At 36.5% G+C, this 21,084-nt stretch overlaps 2 protein-coding genes across 10 annotated transcripts in view; both read left to right on the top strand.

Annotated features, from left to right (window-relative positions):
- LOC121299236 (death-associated protein kinase 2-like) overlaps positions 1-6,894 on the top strand; it is a 31,240-nt gene extending 24,346 nt beyond the window's left edge. Inside the window, exons 6-12 of one of the 2 annotated variants that reach the window (XM_041226889.1) lie at positions 662-710; positions 809-835; positions 927-1,079; positions 1,201-1,246; positions 4,866-4,955; positions 5,026-5,106; positions 5,688-6,894. In XM_041226889.1, coding sequence (XP_041082823.1) covers positions 662-710; positions 809-835; positions 927-1,079; positions 1,201-1,246; positions 4,866-4,955; positions 5,026-5,106; positions 5,688-5,768 — 527 coding nt within the window. In that variant the 3' untranslated portion in view covers positions 5,769-6,894. Of the gene's footprint in view, positions 1-661; positions 711-808; positions 836-926; positions 1,080-1,200; positions 1,247-1,880; positions 2,670-4,865; positions 4,956-5,025; positions 5,107-5,687 lie in introns of those variants that run through there. The other variant, XM_041226888.1, reaches the window with a different exon arrangement.
- Positions 6,895-15,238: 8,344 nt separating this feature from the next.
- LOC121299038 (probable E3 ubiquitin-protein ligase HERC1) overlaps positions 15,239-21,084 on the top strand; it is a 57,086-nt gene continuing 51,240 nt past the window's right edge. For 7 of the 8 annotated variants that reach the window (XM_041226514.1, XM_041226513.1, XM_041226510.1 and 4 more), the window contains exons 1-2: positions 15,239-15,702; positions 19,040-19,112. The gene's annotated coding sequence lies outside the window, so the exon portion shown is untranslated. The remainder of the gene's footprint in view (positions 15,703-19,039; positions 19,113-21,084) is intronic. The other variant, XM_041226509.1, reaches the window with a different exon arrangement.

Raw genomic sequence — 21,084 nt, 5'->3', positions numbered from 1 at the left:
ACAAAAAAAATTCTCCAATGCGGTAAACATTCTTGTTTACTATTCAAATGACAACGAAGTTTTGATCAGCCTATCAGTGCGTCTGTACTGCTTTTCTGTGATCTGTACTGAGCAGTAGGGGGTGGGATGAAGTCAGTCCTGCAAATTTTTAATTTAGGTTGCTAAAATCTAGTTTTCAGCATTGGAGGTAAAATAGTAAATATGGACGACAAAGCAAAAAAAGTAAAGTATATTTCGATTGATCGTGTCAAGATACTTCCCAAAGAAACTATATATATATATATATATATATATATATATGTGTGTGTGTGTGTGTGTGTAGCGAAACAGGCTGACGCAGGCAGGTGCATCACACAGGGCGAGACAATCCACACACAGGCGGAGGGCAGGCTCGAACCCGGGACCTCTCGCACTCAAGCATAGCTTGCCGATAGGGGGGTAGGCAGCAGCAGGGCTGGTAGGTGATGTAATCACAAACAGAGACATAAGCCTGATATACGCTCCTTGCAAAGGAGCCGGCTCTTGTACAGCGGTATCGTACAACAAGGTCCTTTTTGGAGAAACTGCAGTAATAATAGGAAGACGATAGATTAAACCCTGTGTGAAAATTCAGATTGAAAACATGTGGTATAATGATGACGGTATTCTTTTCTTTTTTTAGCTCCAGAAATCGTTAACTATGAACCACTGGGACTGCCTGCAGACATGTGGTAAGCCTTTTCTAACCATTAAAAAGTGTTTATATTACAGTGTTAGTATTTTATTTAAAGTATGATTCATACATCTGTTTCTGTTTGATTTTTTTTAGGAGTATTGGAGTCATCACCTATATATTGTAAGTATATTGTGTTATAGGTATCAATAGTATCCTAATAAAAGGTTTTATGTGTTCATGTTTTTTTAACTTCTGTTGTATTATCTTTCAGATTAAGTGGGGCATCCCCTTTCCTAGGCGAGACAAAGCAGGAGACCCTTGGAAACATTTCAGCAATGGATTATGAATTTGACGAGGAATTCTTCAGCCGCACCAGTGAACTGGCAAAGAATTTCATCCGGCAGTTACTAGTGAAAGACACTAGGTGAGTGTGTGTGTGTGATAACCAAGGCTTTGAAATCCATGATATCTTATTTGCATTAGCAGCGTTGGCTACTTGGATACAGTTGGTTGCCATGCTTAAACATTCACTTTTTAATTTACAGAAAAAGACTGACAATCCAAGAAGCTCTTAATCATCCATGGATTAAGGTAAAGCCAAGATCGATGTTGGATTTTTTTTTTTTTTTTACTTATTTCACTGCACCATTATTTTAATCTTGTTTGTTTACTAGCATTGTTGCAACAAGTGATATACGACAGTGTTTGTTTTAACATGTTAGCATAAAGGTGGGCAATCACTACAAAAACAGCATTGTTTTGTTTGAATGAGTAGCATGTTTACAAGAAGTCAGGGTTCATTGAGGGTGGGGCATTGTTCACCATCTGCATACTGGAGTAAAATTTCAAATGTGTAAGGCACTAATGCACGGCTGTACACTTTCAAAGAGATATCTGTTACAGGTAAGGAGATTTTATAACCCATTTAGATCAATAGCCACATTCAAGCAAGCGGCATGTCTTATCATTTTTTGTTTGTGAAGAAAGTAAGGTTTTATTTAATACTGTTAAACACTGAAGTTTTTTCCTTTGGCTTGGATATCATACCACATTGTTTTATTTGCATGGATTGAAGATAACAAGGAAATGGGTGTTGCTGGTGGAATGCGGAATGCAGTTTTGCATCTGGTATCTGAAGTTTGGACTAACGACACTGTGTAATGTGCACGCCATTCCTTTTGTTTTGTATTTTCAATTCAATAATGCTGCATTCTTCTGTCCGAAGACTCACGAGAGCAAGGAAGAAACCAAAGTTCTCGAAACTAAAAAGCCAGAACGGCGACAGCTGAAGACGAAGCGGCTGAAGGAATACACCATCAAGACCTATTCAAGCATGCCGCCCAACAACACCTATGTCAACTTCGAGCGATTCGCCCTCGTGGTGGAAGACATCTCCGTAATGGAGACCAGCGTCAGCGGCATAGCGGTGGCCCAAGACTCCCTCCAGGAGGACATCGACGCTTTGATTTCCATCTATAACGAGAAGGAGACCTGGTACAAGGAAGAAAGCGAGAGTGTGAGGCATGAGCTGTCCCAGCTCTGGTACGAGTACCGCAAAGTGGAATCCATGAAGAAACACCTTCAAGATGACGTTAAAACCATGGACTCCAGCATCACAGACATCACTGGCAAATACATGGAGCGGAAATCGCACTTTGAAGCCTTGGGGCAGGAGCTGTTGTCCGAAGTGAAGTGGGTGCAAGACGTAATGAGCTCCTTTCAGATGGACCATGGCAATGGAAGCTTCTCGAATGGAGATTTTGCTTCTGTTTTTAATAAAGATGTGAATGAGGCTTTGAAGGAGCTGTTAAACAGCTCTTGTAGTAGAGAGCTGCTTTCAGGCATGAATTTAGACCTTACAGAGTAAAGTCAGTGGTTCAATCTAAGGCCTTAGTCTGTCTTTGGTTGTGTTAATATAAGTGTAGTGTGTTTTGCACATTTTATAGTGTCTGACAAAGTAATTCATATTAACATATTTATTGTATAGATTTTATATAAAATTGTAGTTGTGTGTTGTAATTAGGGCTTCTGTTTTTCGTTTTTTATTCATTTCAGTTTTTGGTTTTTTAGCTATTTTCAAGTTTTATGTAAATTGTTTTTTTTGGGGCTTTCACTTTTTATGTACTGTAAGAAATTCTTGTTTTCAGTTACTTTGCAAAATTCTTGAGTTTTTTTTTTCTGTCACAATATGTATTAACAGTGCTTACCTTCTTTCCTTTGCTGTCTTCCATAACAAAGTCCTTCTGGTCATGGGCACATTCTTTTGGGGTTTCTGTGTGTTTAGACATTTTTTTACATTTTGCCACAATTTGCAATTCTGTTTATAGTTCCACCAGCGTGTAAATACTCCCTCTGGAACTGTAATAGCTTTAAAACTCGCGAGAAAGAACAATGTTCCACTCTAGTACTTGAATCTTGCACGCGTGGGGTGGGTTTAAAGTGTTCAGAACGAATAAATGAGAGATACAAGTCAGGAAGGAGGGACTGCCATTGTTTGTTTTCTTTTGTAGATTACTGTATTTTTTTCCCCCCACTGGGAAAGGGGTCAAGTCTACGAATTTAGTAACCATTTCCAGTGTTGTTCCAGTGTTTATATTCTGTACACCGATTTCATTTTTTTGTATCAGGAGTGTTTTATCAGTTTTTATCGGTTAGAACCGAAAATCAAAAGCCTTAATTTTATAATGTTCAATGATGCTCCAATTTCCTATTTTGTATTAAAGATTCATGGAAAAGAAAATTCAGCAGCTGGCTAAGTAACTCTGTGGATTATTTCACTGACAATATTCAAATACGTGCTTTATTTTTTGTTGGCATGACCAGTTTGTATTAAAAACTCTGGGAACTGTACCACTTTAATAATAGGTTATCATTATGCGATGGATGCTCAGTGTGTGTTGTGTCTGATGCAGTAATGAGAGGGTTTGTGTGGGTCTCCACTTTTCTTTTATAAAAGTCAGTCTGTGTTGACACATTGGTTACCATGACAGCAATAACTGACTGAAGTGATATATACCTTTGACATCACTACAAAAAGAATAAAAAAATAATAATAATAATAATAATAATAATAATAATAATAAATAATAATAATAATAATAATAATAATTACATCCCTTTCACTCACAATTTTTATTTTAAAACTGTTTGTGTGAACTCTGTGAAGTTCAAGAAGTTACCCTTCCAAACTTTGAAAAAACATATATGCATAATAAAATAGATACTTTTACATAGATAGGAAACATAATGTGTTCATGTTATGCACGCAATGACTGAAGGGGATATTGACGTGGTGTTTGTTGTTTTTTTTCGTAACAATAAATAAATTGCGAAATAAATAAATAAAACTGTTGACTTACACCAGTTCCTAAATCTTTAAAATGCACGATGGTTTGTAATTGTTAGAGTGCTCTTTAATGCTCCAATGAAAACAATCTGTTCAAAGTATTGTCATAAAATATGAGACTTGTATGTGTTATATTGTTACTTTTATGTATTTTTAAAATTGATATTACGTAACTACTTTTATTGTGTTCTTTCTAAGATATGAACAGGTCAGAGTTCTGGAGGGTCTGGTAACAGAATTAAGGGCTAAGTACAAGAACAAATAGTAGCCTGTTGTTCACGTATACAGTACAGGTCATTCTAAATGTTTCTAAATGCTGTTAAAATGGGATCGTGCCATTTACTGCTGATTTGTGGATATTTCTTGCACGCTATCTAAAGCCACAAAGTCCCTGCAAACAGGCAGAACGTCTGAACTAGAACATCTAATTCAATCTGCAGTGTTAATGCAGGGCAGGAGGAATGGCAATGCAGGGGTGCCACACTAAGGGGTAGCACAAGGTCAGCTACAGTAGCTGGAGCCATCAGTACTAGCACAGCTGTAACATTGTCATACAGTATTTTGACAGACCAATGGTGTGTCATTGGGACCATGATACAATATCAGTACCAATGTTCTGCCATACCAGGACTACTGTTGGTAGTGCCATTGCTGGTAATGGTGTCATCTGCTATTGGCTCTGATATTTATATCCATTTTCCATCCCACTGAATTGCTAGAGCAGAGTTGTCAACTGGTTATATATAGAAATGTTTTATTTGGTACTGCAAACAGGTAAGAAATCAAAGTACTTTTATGAGTGTTCATACACTTGACACTATCAATTCTGTGTCTTACATCTGATTACTGTTTGTTTTCTTTCAGCCATTAAACCAAAAGCAAGAAATGGTCAGAAGACAATCTGTCATTAACCTGGAGAACTTTAAGAGACAGTATGCAAGAAGGAGATGGAAGGTAACACAATCAAAAACCATTGATTCCCTCAAGTGCTGTCAACCTCTAAAACAAATCCTTTGTTTTATAGTTGTCCATCAGTATCGTCTCATTCTGTAATCATTTGACACGTATGATGAAAAAAGACTACATTAAAAAACAAGAAGATATGGTAAGTACAACTGACATGTATTATTTATATATTTGTGAATTTTCATGGGAATGTACATAGTTTACACTTCACAGAATAGATAGATATGTGCTTCAGGTTCACATCATAATACATTCAGGCACAGTACCTTTTACCTTTCTCTTTGAGAAGCGGAACTACAAGTACCATAATGCATTGCAATGTGAGCTGACCCTTGAGCTGTCTTCATTGGATTCAGTGTATCTAAACTGAGTCAGATCTTAAGATTCACCACTGAGATCATTCAAAAAGTCTAACAGGTCTAATAGAGAGTGAGATTCGGTAGGCTATTTAATTCTGTTTAAACGTCCGGGGGTATTTTTTTTTAAATTAATTTAAATGGCAATGGTATTATGATCCATCACTCTTTAGATACATTGAAAATTCCCTATTGTGAGTTTTAGGGTCAGAAACATATTTGGCCCTGCAAGTAAATTTGGTCAAAGTGAGTACAAGGAGTTATATACTGAGTGCACTGAGAGTGTGGTCTGTAGAAATATGTAGACAAGAGTATCTGGAAAAGTAGCTGCGAACTCATTCCTGTAAAATACTGCTCCTTCCAGAGGGATTGTGAGAGCGATCCCGAAGAGGAAGCCTTCAGAAGAAGAGCCATGAGACCCAGGAAGAGAAGCACCACGTCTTGATTCTGTCTTCACAGGATGCAAGTCTGATCGGAGATCCTGAGAGGCCCACAGTTCAAAACCGCTGCGCTACAGAACCTGGACATGTGAAAATGGACTGCTGGTACCAAACATGGACTAGATCAAATTTAGCATCTACAAGAACAGCCATTCAGTTTAAGAACAGTTTATACCGAAAGCAATTGCCTTGCAAGGTGGACTTTTAAAAAAACATTTATCCTTTTGATATGTACTGCTCAGTGTCTTAGCAGAACATGCAAAAACCACTGTCTGCTTAAGAAGCATGACTGAAATAACGAAGAGGATCATTGATGGGTTACTTTTGTAGCAATGTGCTATAACTGGATTGTTTTGTTTGATATTCTTAAATCAAAATTATTAAGTGTCATGTAAATAGTGGATTATATAAATAGCAGGGAGCAAATTATGTAAAATACATTCAATTTGCTTTCAACTTCATTTCATTGACGCTGAAATCCTGATTTCCTTCCCAGCAACAAAAATATCATCAGTCCATGGGGTCTGTTTTAAAAATCTTAACAGTGATATTAATGTACAAACCAGATTGAATCTTAATGTATAAACCAAGATTATTGCAATAATGTTAATAAGTGTGTCTTTAAATTACGCCAGGAGAAAAGCCCCAGCTGTATTTATATCAACTGATCATTACAATAGACCATCCTGAGTTAATTAAGCAATGCCTGCAATGCTAGAGCCAGAACCATTGACCCTCAATTGACCAATCTGCTAAAATTATCCCCTGGACATTTCTTTCTTCTTTGCATTTGAATGAACCATTACTGCATGTTGAAAGAAAACAGGTTACTCCCACATTTAAACAGGCTTCACAATCTTGAACCTGTTCAGTATATTGCAACTTCTCAATGAGCTGGATGGCTAGCGGGATGCTTATTCTGAAATAAACTGCATAGTGTACCCACGTGAGCAAACTCTGTTCAGATCAGTGATCCTCAAAGCAGTGCCGTGGGCAAATGCGTGCCCGTGACGGCAGCTGATATGGTCTTGTATACTGCAATACAGATTTGTTTTTAGGTCATTTCAGTCTACTACTCTGTGCTCTAAATCGCTGCTTTCCTGACATTTAATAAATCGATGTTTTAGTTTCTTTTATTTTACATTTTGGAATAAGTGCCCCCTCATTTCCTTCCCCATCTTAAGTGTGTATTCTTAGTTTCTTTACTTTCCTACAAAGGGACACATACAATAAATGAAAAATACCCTCTGTGTTGCCTGGGTACATCATTTTAAATGTGTCTCCTTTTATAGTGAAGGATTTTTAGCGACATGGCAAACTAAGCACTTGGGGGCTGCCCCCTTGTAAAGAATGCATTAGCAGATTGTGGAGAGTCAGTTTGTCTATGCTTTTCCCATGGTTTTACTATTCATTTACCATCGTTTACCTTGGTTTGACATGTTTTTTTTAATATGCTTTACCATACTTCGGAGCGACAATGCTTACCTTAGTCTTACCATGCTTTAATACACTTTGCTGTACTTTTATTGTGGTAAACCTTTATAAGGATATATTTAGTAGACTAACCCAAACCCTGGCATTTCAGTCTCATGTTAATCTTCTGCTGTTCTCTTAAAAAATGGCTGGAGCTGAAACCACATGTTTACCTTGTGGGACATCTCCTTTTGCCACTTGCTAATTCTAGTTATTTGTACATTCTATGTATTTGTATTTTAGGATTTAGACTACAATTACATGTAAGTCAACCAGAACACACGTCTGGGATTGCATACCAAATTTACCAGGGATGTGATGGAAATTCCACACAATGTTTTTTTTTTTTTTTTAACATTAAACACTTTTAAAACAAATAAAATATTTTGAATGATATATTACTAGCAAGAAACTACTTACCATGGGGTCATATATACCAAAAGTCAAAAACAATGATGCATTTATTGAATGCTTAATGAATTTTAATTGCTGCCTGGCCAGAGCTCCTCTTTTGTTGTAAGGTCATGCATCAGTGCCACTCGCATTAAAGTGGAACCCACAGACATTCTTTGTCTTCAGCTCAGTGGAAATGCGTCAGGTGAATGAGAAGATTAATGTCCTGCTTGTGTAGTAAATACTTATCTCTGTTCAGCTGTCACCAAGCGAGCATCCAACAAAACATTCTTTCCTATCATTCCAGCAAGTGAAAGTCTATAAACCAAAGTCAAATTGGTTTGACTTTTAAGTGCAAGTGTGTAAACAAACAACTGCATAATTTAGTCTTAACTGATTACATCATTAGGGTATCAAAAAACAAGCTGATGTTTATCCTAGTGTATCAACTTTAGTCACTTAACAACTGTGAGTGTAAAGGAGGTATGTTTCTGACCCAGTTTCAATCCTAGCATTTCTTAGCTCCCTCAAATACAGCAGAGACGGTCACTGTTGGTCATATAGCTGTTTGCTCTTGCAGGTACAGTACTTCGAAAAACATGATCACAGTTGAAGTATTGTTTTATTAGATTTGAAATTGTCTGCTTGAAGAGGATTGGCTGGGTGTCAGCTGATTTAGTCCATTTAATCATTTTGTTGGGTCTTTGTTTCGTAATAAAGCATACTACTGTTTCCTTACTCTCTGAGCTGTATGTCACGTGAATGTTCTGCTTGTAACTAGACCATTAGGATCATTGTCCTCCAGGACACGAATGTGGTACCAGAAAGCTGCAGCAACTTATTATCTTAATCGAAGTATAAAAATACAACAATCAAAATACCTTCAACATAAGAAAAGGGACACCAGTGACAGCAGCAAGTATCAAAAATGGAACTGATACTGTTTCCGCTGGGTGTAAGATCTAGTTCCCAAAGTTGCCCTTTGCTGCCTAATGGTCTGTTGCAGTGCTAATCTTGCAGTGCTGTTCTTGAACTTTTAGTTCAGGATATGGGGAGTGTAGGGCATTGTATCGACCACAACATCTTGTCAGGCAGCAGCTGAGTCAAGAGTTTTCTGTCAGAGCATGTCCAGTGGTGATGTCAACCATCCATACCACAGTCCACCATACCACGGCTGTTGCTCTGCCAAATTCCATTGTCCCATGATGCTCTTTTTGTGTCTGGCATATCTGTTTAATACACATTTGAACCATCTTGAACAAAAAACAACCGTGACTTGAGTATTAGGATTTTTACTTCCTGTTGCAATTCCTGTTGTAATTGCTATGTCTAATGATGGGGTGATGGCAGGAAAAATTCCTTATAAAAGTTAACTATAGTAAAAGAACAGGTAAACATTGTAAAGTCTAAAGATATGGTAGAGCATGGTAAATTAATAGTATAAACATAGAAATATGAAAACTGTAAAATTACTGTGCACATTTACAGTACCGCGTACTGTAAGGGAAAATAAATATCTTCCGCTCAAGTCTTGCACTCTTTTGGGGTTATTTTGCCCAAAACATGCCAGGGTTTTTCTGGTCATGTTTACCCCAAAGCAATCATAGATATGTGATTAAACCATTTCTGTTATTTTCAAAACAAAGAAGTCAGTAAATAGCACACTGCTATTAAGCCAAACAAGGTACTCTTTTTTTTATAAACTATATTATGCTGTGACAGCAATGATTCTGACAATACATCCCACTCAAACTCTCTAAACAGCTGAAAATGTACAGTGTGAACACAACAGGGAATGGATGCATTTATATTTATCCTCGTACTGTAGCATTTTATTTTATTACAGAAGAGGAGCTGAACTTCTCTCACTCCCCCCTCAAATTATCTTATTATAGCTGTCAATGATATTATAAGATTCCGTTTTCATTATGAAGAATGTGAAAATATGAGCCGTAAGCAACAATGTAAAGCTGCCAGACTGGTGAGTGAACGTGTCTCTATGTGTCTCTATGTGTCTCACTTTGCTCATGCCAGTAGCCTGTCATCATTTTAAAATATAGAGAGGTTAATATTAGATACCCAGTCTGTCCAAGTAATATTAGCCTCTTGTGCTGCAGCCTATTCTTTGATGTGTGAAGTCAGAACTGTGGGGCTAGGTCATTGGAAACCACATGTTATTAGGGCCTGGACATGTCTTTTGATGGTGTGAAATTAATTGGATTAGGTCATGCATGACAAACTCAAACATCCAGTTAAAGAGCAGCATGGTAGTTATCAAGAGTTCTCATGTGTGCTGGCTCTATACGTCTTAAAACTGAACATTACTTTTCAAACGAGATCAGAATCTGTCATTACACAGTATTATGCAGTTAACATTTTGCTGGGATTGTATTTCTAAGTTACTAAAAAGCTGCTTAACTTCTCCATGTGCGATTATCTGAAGCTTTTCAGCTGTAAAAACACTAACGTCAAGAGCATGATTGTGTTTGTTAACATAGGGCTACACACATACTATTATCAGGGGAGTATTGCTGGAAGGTGGAATAAAAAGGTTCCTTGTTAGTGATGTAATGCAGGCGTGGCTTGACAGATCAAATTTTGAAAAGAATGAGAGATCTAGTGTCATGATTTAAACAGTGGCAGACCTTATCTAACTTTCTATTTTTGTTGTACGGTGTAATGTTAACATGTGAGTCAGTAAACCACTGAAGGAAAACACCAACTAAACAACTTCAAAACTACAAATATCATTGTCATATATCTACAGACGAACCTCAAAGTTGCAAGCATATCTGTATGTCTGAAACTTATTTCCAGTGCCTCAGTGTATGTGTACTGTACTTTTAAAAGGGCCACACCTTAAATCTTAGGAATAGTAATAAGAAAACAAAAAGCCAGGAGTGCTATGTTTAACCGGTAAAATGTCTTGTCATTGACAGTGGCCAGTAGCTTGATATTCTGTGTTCAAGCAGTGTGTCTACCTGACTGCACGGTTCCTAAGTGTGGTGTTCTGAACGTCGAGGTTCTGCTGCACAGCTTAGTATATTATTATGTTGTTACAGCTCAGACACTGCAGGTGGCGGTATGCAAGTATTACAGTCAAATTCATAATGAAATGTTGACACCAAATTGGTAATGTTGCAGAATAACTAATAAGAAACCACTAAGGTGTGTGTAGAAGCTCTGAAATGATTTTATTTTATTTTTTAAGTATATAGTTCTGCTCTGAGACTATGAAGTGGGTAAACAACACAGACTTTGCTTTCAGTAACATTCTTTGACCCAAATCTGTAACATGTGTTTCTTTCAAAACTCCACATTTGAGACCTATATAGCGAATGGAAGTCCACAATAGGTAAGATTTATGGATGTTTTTGTAAGCTACAACCACATTGTGAAATAGCCAGAGGAAATATCCATGCCTGTTGCATATTATTTCCCCATTTGAAATGAGCTCCAGGTATAACTGACTTTTAATAAGCCTTAAGTAAAAATGATAAAATATGTTGCTTGTTCCTATTGTTCAGAATATAAAATGACCCTTGCTTGGCTTGTAATGAAGTGTAGGTATTTATAAACACAGTTACAAGAATGTAAAATGATGTAGATACAGTCAACGAATCTAACAGTGTATCAGTTTGCACTAATTCTATAGACATGAAAACAGATCCAATCAGCAATGCAGAATGTGTATGCAACTGTGGGCTTTAGATGCTGCAAACAGTCCTTTACCAGTGAACCTACTGGTAAGCAAAAGAGCAACCTGGACAAAAGAGATGTTTGGTAGCCCTTTTGAAGCCAGAACAGTGCATAACGTTTTAAAAAGACACCAGGTTGTGATCACTGAAATAACATCGCTAATCAAAAAGAATACATGAGTGTGATATTCTATACCCATATCAAGTCGCTATTGAGCCTGTTGTTGAATCTATGCGTAAGACCAGAGCAACAGTTACTGGTCGATATTAAAGATGTAGATTTATTTAAGAACTAGGTCTGCACTTGTTGCTGTAAAATGTTCTTGGTATAACAATTCCCTTTTTGTTGTCTGAGCTTATCCATTTGGTATACAGGGTCTGTATCTCAGGTATCTCTTTCGATGTCATCATTCTCCTACTCTCCCTCAGAAAGACACTCAGGCTTGTCTTTATTTTTAATACAAATAGCAGGTTCTGTAGCCTCCTGCGTAGATACAGACTCAGAAGATGGGGCTCCATACCTCCCAACATTGTGAAGACTGAATGTGGGATAACACCGAAGCTTATCAAAGCGCATACTGTTCTTCACTAGGAGTCCAGGGGCTAATCTTCCTGTAGGAAGCAGGGAAATGAGTGAAACTGTCTATAAGGACAGAGTTGGTACTTTATCCAGAGGTTGTATTGGCTGACTTTGTTTTCTGAGCTGCATTGCTGTTTTCTGTTTCAGAAACAGCAGGAGGAATTTTAGATGTGTACTGCAATTCAGCCTTTAGTCAAGCAAAAAAAATCAAAGCTCAGATAGACATGGTAAAAAAAAATAAAAATTAAAGCTCAGATAGACATGGTAAAGCTAATTAAAAAAAAAAAAACATGGCAAACTGTGATAAATGCTTTATATAACCGTGGGTAAAGCATGAGGAAACTGCAAAAATAATTTGCAAACTTATCTTAGTAAACTTTTATAAGGGAGAACTTGATGCCTTTTATCATGCAACTGTCTTATCTAGATGTTTTATGCAAGACCAATTTTACTGGACTTAAGGCTAGTTGGTTCAAGAGTTTGACATGGAAATGACTTCCAGTCAATTAATGACATATTTAAAAAAAAACATAAGTGTTTAATAAGAAATTAGCAACAGTATGTACTGAACCCCACACAGGATGTGGCAAAGGACCATAGTGAAAATGTTAGAGAAGTGCTGTATTTTAGTCTAACTGACTGCTGACAGATAAATAGACGTTTTCAGGTTGGACATTGTTCCCTGGTCCCTTGTTCTGCACTCTGCTAACTTTCCTCTACACTGCCAAAGGCGTGTTTGCATTTAGAAACATGCCTTGACAAGTAGCGCATGGAGCAGGACGCTCCTAATGCCGTACTGCCCTCTGGTGGATGTGAATGCAAATGCATGATCACTTAATAAATGAGGTAAGGTCTCAGTTGTGTGGAGATATTGGGTGTGATCTAATTATCTCAAGAAGTCAAGTGTGTACATCATACTGTTTGTTCATGAGTTGATGAATGCAAACCAAATAATATTGAAGTAAACAGAAATTCAATAACTGTGATAGAACTGTAGCATAGTTCCACAGTCCAGGCTGGTAAGGTTAAGCATGGCATTGTCTATGACATTGGAAATGTTTCAATTCAAAGATTATTCAATCTACAGAAACTGCAGGGGAATTTTTACCACTGCAAATAAAACAAGCCAACACCATCACACTGAACAGTGGAGTAGATATTTAAAAAATAATAATAAAAAACATACACACACTCTAATTATTTTGCTAGTTAATAATATATTTCATGTGTTCCTGTACTTTCAGCATTAATAATAATAATAATAATAATAATAATAATAATAATAATAATAATAATAATAATAATAATAATAATAATAATAATCTGATAATTCAATTCAAACTGCCGTCTCCCCTCTGTCCTTACAAACGAGATAGAATGCTTTAAAGCAGGGGTATCCAGCCCTGGTCCTGGAGGGCCGATGTCACTCCTGGTTTTTGTTCTAACTGTACACTAAATTAATTAATTGGACCAATTTAGCTTCTAATAAGCTTCTGCACAAAAATAATCTATAAATCAATACTGTTATCTCCCTACAGATGGCAGCATATACACAATGCCTATAAACCAGACTGCAATAAACACAACCAGTTTTTTAGAGTCTTGTTCTAAGAACGGGCTGTGTCCATCTGTCTGTCTGTCACACTACATGGTTAACATTACAACTGCCTTGATTTGCACAAAACTCTAGCTTCCCATAGATTTTTCGAATCACATTAAAATGACATGCAATCGTAAAGGACCTGGAAAATTAAAAACACTTGTATGAAATCAACTTCATCATTTTATGTAATTAAATGGACCCTGCGTGTCATTACACCTCCCCCCATTACTTACAGCAGAAACGTTGGACAATGCTTTGTATGACCCTCATTTGCTTACTTAAAGGTATGATTACCAAAGTTTTCATAAAACATATTATTGTATTAATGCCTCATTAGCATAGCATTTCATTTTCCTGAGATTATTTTCATATACAACTTTTTTTTTTTTTAATAAAACCTGTGTGTAAAAGTTAAATGTGATGCTGAAGGGTCAAACTTAATAATAATAATAATAATAATAATAATAATAATAATAATTACCTGCTTACAGAGGGCAATCACTGGACCAGTGTGGCAAGTGGCAATAGAAACATAGCTTTATAGTGTCATGATTCAAAAAGACGTGACTTACTTGGGTCTGGGAGTTACGTGACACAAAAGCAAATTCACTAGCCTTCCTTGCTGTTTATTTCTGAAGTTGGGTAGCATTGCCAGTGATTGAGAGAGGCCTGCGACAGAACGGAAGGGGGTTCAGGTCGGTGTTGGGGTGCACTTGTAGAGCTTTGGAGGGAATTATATTGCTTAAAGGCTCAAACACCAAATGAACACCAATGATTCATTCAAGTTATGCTAAAGGAGTAGCTTTTAAAATCAATGTTGTTACCTTTTATTCACACCAATAATATCATAAATAGTCCTCAATTTGTGATTGTAATTGTGACCATACTGCAAATCATTGTTGTTGTGTTTAACCCACAATAAATGTATTTGTCAATTTGAAACTTTGTTTCCCTTAAAAGGCCTCTGGTTTAGAATTATGGTATTTTTCCAGTACAGTCGGAAGTCCATTCACTAATGATAGCCAAACTACACTGAAAAGCCTTATAGGGCGGACTGTCTATTGACAGTCTTTATACTGTTTATAAAACAGAACTATTCCACTCTCAGAAAGAATGTATGCCTGACTGCCAAGCTACCTTTTATGTGATGTGGCAACTGTGAAGATATTCAAGTTATCCTATATCAGTCATCAAAAGCAATTTAAATTGAGGACTTCCAGCAGGTTAATAAGGTATGCTAACAAAGACTGCTAGTCTCCAAATAATGTTCTCCATAACTATAACCATATGTTTTGAAGGAGAACTTGAAGTTGACAAAATGATTGTGCTGTAGACAGCAGTACAGTGCTAATCTGGGGACAGTGTGTGGTTAATTTAGTTATTTCAGGTTAACTGCAGGCTAGTGGTAGGTGAGTTTTCCTGTGAAACTCTTAGTTGAGGATTCTATTGTTATCAGCTGATCGGGGTGTTGACTGTACTGGTGAATAATGATATACAAGTATAGACACATACTGAAAGCATGCTAAATTACAGATAAATCTTAATCTAAAACAAGATTAACGATGCCAAAGCACAGTACATTTTCATATTAGCTCGTGAAACTGCAAAATTACTGTACAGTTTTTATGCCAATATAAACAGCACAATGAACAAAGTTTTTATTAATATTTCTGAACAATGGGAAAGACCTGTATTATTTTCCAGCGCACAGCCTATCCTGCAGGAGATTGAGTTAACCAATTGCTGTAATCGAGGATGAGCGGCTGGTGTGCTAAAGCAAGGGCAGATAATGAAGCGACTATCTACAAACTCTACGTGCTTTATCTAAGTATTTTTCAAACCCCAAACCCCTCGGCGGTGCCCGTGATTCGCAATATCTGCCAAGGCTAACACACAGTAAACAAAACACGTCACGACGCCGTCCCCAGGCTTCAGGCTGCAGATTTCATGGTGCAGATTTCATTGCGGTGAAAGTTAGCTGCTCAAACGAAACAGGGAGGTGGGAGAGCATGGGGATTCATTGATATTGACCGGATTTTTATTACAGAAGAAAATACCCCGTCGGAGATAATTTAAAAAAAAAAAAAAAAAGGGTGAGCACTGGGCGCTGTTGTTGGTCATATGCAGCTGCATTTTGCATTGAAGTACGGATGGATGTTTGTAGAGGGGGAAGAGGCCGTTGATAGTTGACGGTAAGCTTGTTCTGCTTTGGGTGTGTGCTTCGTAACGGTGCCGGGAGTAGGCCTTGCATCCTCGGGCTGGCGTAATTAATCGTAGCAGTACATTAAAGAGACATACTACGGAAGGAAGTCGACCGGATTTGGCTATGGAATAGAGGAATACTGTGCTGTTTTTCGTAGCTTGTAAAAATACAAAGAGTAACGGAGATTTTTGGAATAAGTGAGTTGCAAGTCTTGGTGAATGCACCCAACTGTCACATATTGAATATAACAGCTTACCAATAGTACTGCATGTTCATTTTCAAAAACTGTAGAAATATTATTCTTCTCTTGTTTGACGTCCACAGTACAGATAACTCGTTGCTAAAGAAGACTAGGTGGTTCTAAATGTACCAATGTAACGTACTAGGTTACAGTATATTCATATTGACACCAATAATTTTAGCCTGTCATATTGTTCGATCAAGCTTTTATTCAGTTATTTCTGTATTCAGCTTATATATATATATATATATATATATATATATATATATATATATATATATATATATATATTTAGTGTTAGTGTGATGTATGACAATTGTACTGTAAATGCTAGGGCCCAGATTCTGTTTGTTTCGTTTGATATTTTTGCATTGTCTGATTTGTGATTCTTAGTACAACTGCTGGAAACGAAAGACTGCCGTTTTAAACATATGCGCTATATAACAGAAAATGGACATACTCGATATAACAGGGTTAGTAGTATAATGCAGCTTACTGTAAATGTTAATACTTGGGCTATTCCCATGAGACACTTTGTATGAATACGACTGTAAAACAGCCAGTACATGGATTGCACTAGTTTGACTTCACGAGAGCTATTTCTCCGCTTACTTAAATAGGCATTGGCAAAGTCATTAAATAATGAATAGTTTGCTAAGTGATTTAAGCTTCACTGTACTGCTTCAGTTCAGTCCACATTGTTCCATGAGCGGTGATGACTTTACATAATCATTATTGTCTCTAGCAGCAGCAGCGCTTTAATTGTTACACTGATGCTCTGTCCTGCAAGCAGGTGTACCAGTATTGCATCTTTGATTCACGGTGTATTTCAGTGTTGTGCATGGTGCTTTGTTGAAATAAGTGCACATAAAAACAAGAGGATTTATATAAGTTGAATTGTGTCTTGAAGCGTTCACAACATGTACCTGACCACCAGTAAGATTCCTCATATATATATATATATATATATATATATATATATATATATATATATATATATATATATATATATATATATATATATATATATATATATATATATATATATATATGTGTGTGTGTGTGTGTGTATATATATATATATATATATATATATATATATATATATATATATATTTATATATACATTACATTAACTACCCTGCATTGAAAATAATGTTTTATTCCTCTCATTATGATCAAGGTTCTATACATATTTATGTAAATGTGGCACCTCCTTGTACTGTTTGTGTATAAAGGAAGTGCAGGCCCACGGTTAAGTTACTGTACCAGAAGTGATTCTTTTATTTGCATTCAGTGTTGTAGAGATAATGTTTTTTTTACAATTATACACCATTTCATATGTGTTCCTTTATTTAATTAAAAGGCACACAAACTTGTGAGAAACTATGCACTGCAATATGGTGGAGTGTTCTACATTTAACTGGTATGTAAATAAATTCAACATGTGTTGTCTAATCTGTTCTTTTGAAATAAGGGATAAAGGACGTTAATACTGCTGTGAAAATTAAAAATAAACTATGTACAGAACGTAGTCTGGATAAATATTAGTATTACATTTTCAATAAGTGATTAGTAGAATAAAGATGAAAAGGTCTGAGCTCTGTGCTCAATGAAAACTTTGCATAAAGTCGCCAAGCAATTTAGTGTTTTTTGTTCTGGTGAGTAGCTTCACCATTAATTGTGTGCATGTCTTGAATATTGCTCCTGTACAAGTATTCATAGTTAATCTAGAGCTGCTGCTGCATTTTCGTAACGTGTAAAGGTGATGTTTTAATTTAGTTTTACAGTTAATTTATTAATGTTAGTTTGTCTCTTACTTTATTATTATAGTTTATTAACATACACTTGCCTTTAGCTTTTATCTTTACTTATTCTGTTCATTTCATATGTTGGTCTGTGTGCATCATGACAAGTAATACAGATTGTGACTGGTAGTCAATTCTGTCTTAGAGAACACTTTGCTTGCTTCCCGAGGGGTGTTTTCTTAGCTGGAGAGTACTGTACTAAGAATGTAGCGCAGATAACACCAGTGCTAGAGATGCTGTCTAAAGGATTATCCTGTGTGATCCTGTGGTCTGGCCTAATGAATACTGTTCACTATTTTATGTTAGTTTAACAGTATGGGGGATAACAGTATTATCAATACATGTGAATAGAAGCAAAATAGAGCACTCCAGCTTTAGTTGGCAATGGGCAGTAGACATAAAAATTATATCAATTTGGGAAGTTTGGGTCAGCCACCCAGATACGACTTGGACTGCTTGGGGAATTGTATGTTCCTGCACCATACGAGAACTGTGCTGTGATAAGCGTATCTTGTGAAAATGTGAAAGTCCATGTGAGAGTCTGTTTCGCTGAACTTAATTGGAAGGTAGCAATTCAAAGTATGGTTTCCTTAATGCATTAACAAGATCACGAAATCGGTGCATGTTTCATGTCTGAAATTGGATCCCACACACATCAGCAGTTGGAAATGTGAGATATGCTGCACACACTGAGGAACATGCACTTTACACCGAGACTTAGGCAACCGAGATTTGAAAAATGACTGAGAGATTTTATTTTATTTTTAAATTTTGAATAGGAACCACACCATAATATAGGCCTACTATCAGACAACAATTCAGTAACATCAGCCAATCAGCTTCCAGCTGTAGCGGGCTTCTGCTGTACCCCCTGCAGCATCACAGCTTCAACTGTAAATCCAATTTAAAATGAATCCGTGCAAGTGCCAGCTTTTTCATTTTTACTGTAATGAAAGCTCAATTCACATGTATTGGACAAATACTAAACAAATACATAGTTGGTCCAAATTAACTTTGGATCTGCCAAAACTAGCCAATCAGTACTTTGCAACTACAGAAGCAAACGGTCCTGTACCTGCCACTGCTGCATCAGTCAATCCACAGCTTGATTGCAGCTCAGTGTATTCAGCAACAAGAGAGACATGGACAATTCAGTAATACTGCTCCATTCAGATATCTTTACACTGTGCAGATAGACTAAGCAACTGACAAGTAAAAAGTTATTTGTTTAATAAAGTTTTTTCCCTTCTCATTACTGTATGTATGTGATCCTTTAGGAACATTTTCGGGACTATTTTCCTAAACCATTAATCAGAGGAAGGGTACTTGACGAATCATTCTGACTGCAAGGTAAATCTAGATTTTAAAATATTGTTTTAGAGAAAACAATGAGAAAAATTGTAACAGCAATAGTGCTCTCTCAATGAAGGCTGTACCATGTTGTAAATGACCTTGACTTTCGTTAGCACCATTAACTTCGGCTCAGGACACATCACTGCCGTTGTGGTCAACTACAACACAGTAGAGCCTTTATTGACTGCCACTATCGCTTCAGTAATATACTGTCCTTTTCTTGCACCTGAATATATGTTCTCAGATGATTCAATTTCCTTTAAAAATTGCCTATTTTATTCAAATTGTTTAATGTTTCTCTATCCAATATGAAATGCACGTTGTCGTCTGACTTCTGTAACTCACATTTGCTCACGAAGAAACCACAACAATGATCATATTGGACTAGATGCATTTCTAAAACAGTGGTACTTGAGGTGGTTTCTCAAGGCACGATGCATCGCTGTCTAGTGCAGAGGTACTCGCTTAGTAGGGCTTTCAGTCAGTCCATTGAAGTCAACCATGAGCACTCTTTCACTGTATCTCCTTATGCTTTTATATTTAGCAATTGCCGTTGTCTCGCACACAGGTATCACAAATTCATTAATATTTAACAACATAATTTCAATAGGTTCCAGATTGTTTATATTCTGTAGCCAGTTTCAGGTTTCCTGCTGATGCTAATCGGCCCTTCAAAGTGGAATCAGTGTACTGTTACATTGTATTAAGTCATCAGGCAAGATTCTGAAATAGTAGGAACACTGTTGTACTACACACTTTCAACTGCAAAGGGACAATTTATACATATTTAAGTAGACCAGTACTTTTTGGGCTGAAACTTGTACAGTATTAAAAAGTTTATGAAAGTGAAAACAGTCCTTTCCCTTTATTTTATAATGGCAATTTTGAAATTCTATGAAACGTTCATATAATTATTATTTTTTTTATTTTAATTGGATTTATTTGATATTTTAATCATTATTATTATTATTATTATTATTATTATTATTATTATTATTATTATTATTTTTAATTATGGATTTTTATTTGTAGTACCGTAGTTGTAGTTCACAGTACTTCCAAACTGTAAATTTAAGGATGTTGGAAATATGCAGTTGTTACTTAGGACTATTTTGCTTTTTATAGTGTGTTCAATTGTTAAACTTTCTGATTGCACCACTAAGTAAACCTGGTTTCAGCAGGTCTTAACACAGTGCTCAATTGTTTATTTGGGACCCCACTGCATTGTCATCAGAATCGCTTCGGCGAGTATGTTAATGGTGGGGCAGGCGCCGTGTAACAGAGCAAAACGTCTACAGAATACCATTTCAGTGCAGTATTATATATGTCTTCACTCCATTTATGCGCCACAGAATCGGAAGCAAGCGCCGTTTAAATCAGTGATTTAAATCAACTTGATTGAAATCAGCCAGCTCTTTAAACAGTGTCTGGAACGCTTCTGTTTAGAGAGGTGGTGAAATCCACTTGTCCTGCACTCAGTCTGTTTTTTCTCATAACTGGTACAGTACCTTGTGAGATACAGATCAAGTGCCAGCAATTGGGCTCCTGCTAAATGTGCCCAGCAAGAAAAATTGTTCCGTAGTTGTCTGGATCTTTTTCAAATACTAGTCAATTAAAGACCTGCAGACTCATGTGAGACTTCTTACTGGTTGGATAATTCCTGTAATTAGTCTGATCGGTTCAGAGTAGATTTAGTGGGAGTTTCATTTCTCCAGTTGCTGACTCTTGGTCTTTTTAGAACTTGCAAGGACGTTTTGTATGTGATTTGCAAGTTCCAATTTATTAATTACAGTATGCAGACAAGTTGTTGGATTTTCTTTTTTTAGGTCCTGTAGCAACACGTTGAGCTAGTAACATACAACTGTACAACAAATCATTGCTTTGTTTAAAAAAAAAAAAATGTCCAAGTTAATGTTTACAAGTTCCCAATTATTGTGATTTTCCGGAGATTAGGTCTGTCTCTATTGCT

Source organism: Polyodon spathula, chromosome 24 (assembly GCF_017654505.1).
Source record: "Polyodon spathula isolate WHYD16114869_AA chromosome 24, ASM1765450v1, whole genome shotgun sequence".
NCBI classification, from domain to species: Eukaryota; Metazoa; Chordata; class Actinopteri; order Acipenseriformes; family Polyodontidae; genus Polyodon; species Polyodon spathula.
The sequence above is the reverse complement of the archived record's forward strand: the minus strand, read 5'-3'. Positions and strand labels throughout refer to the sequence as shown.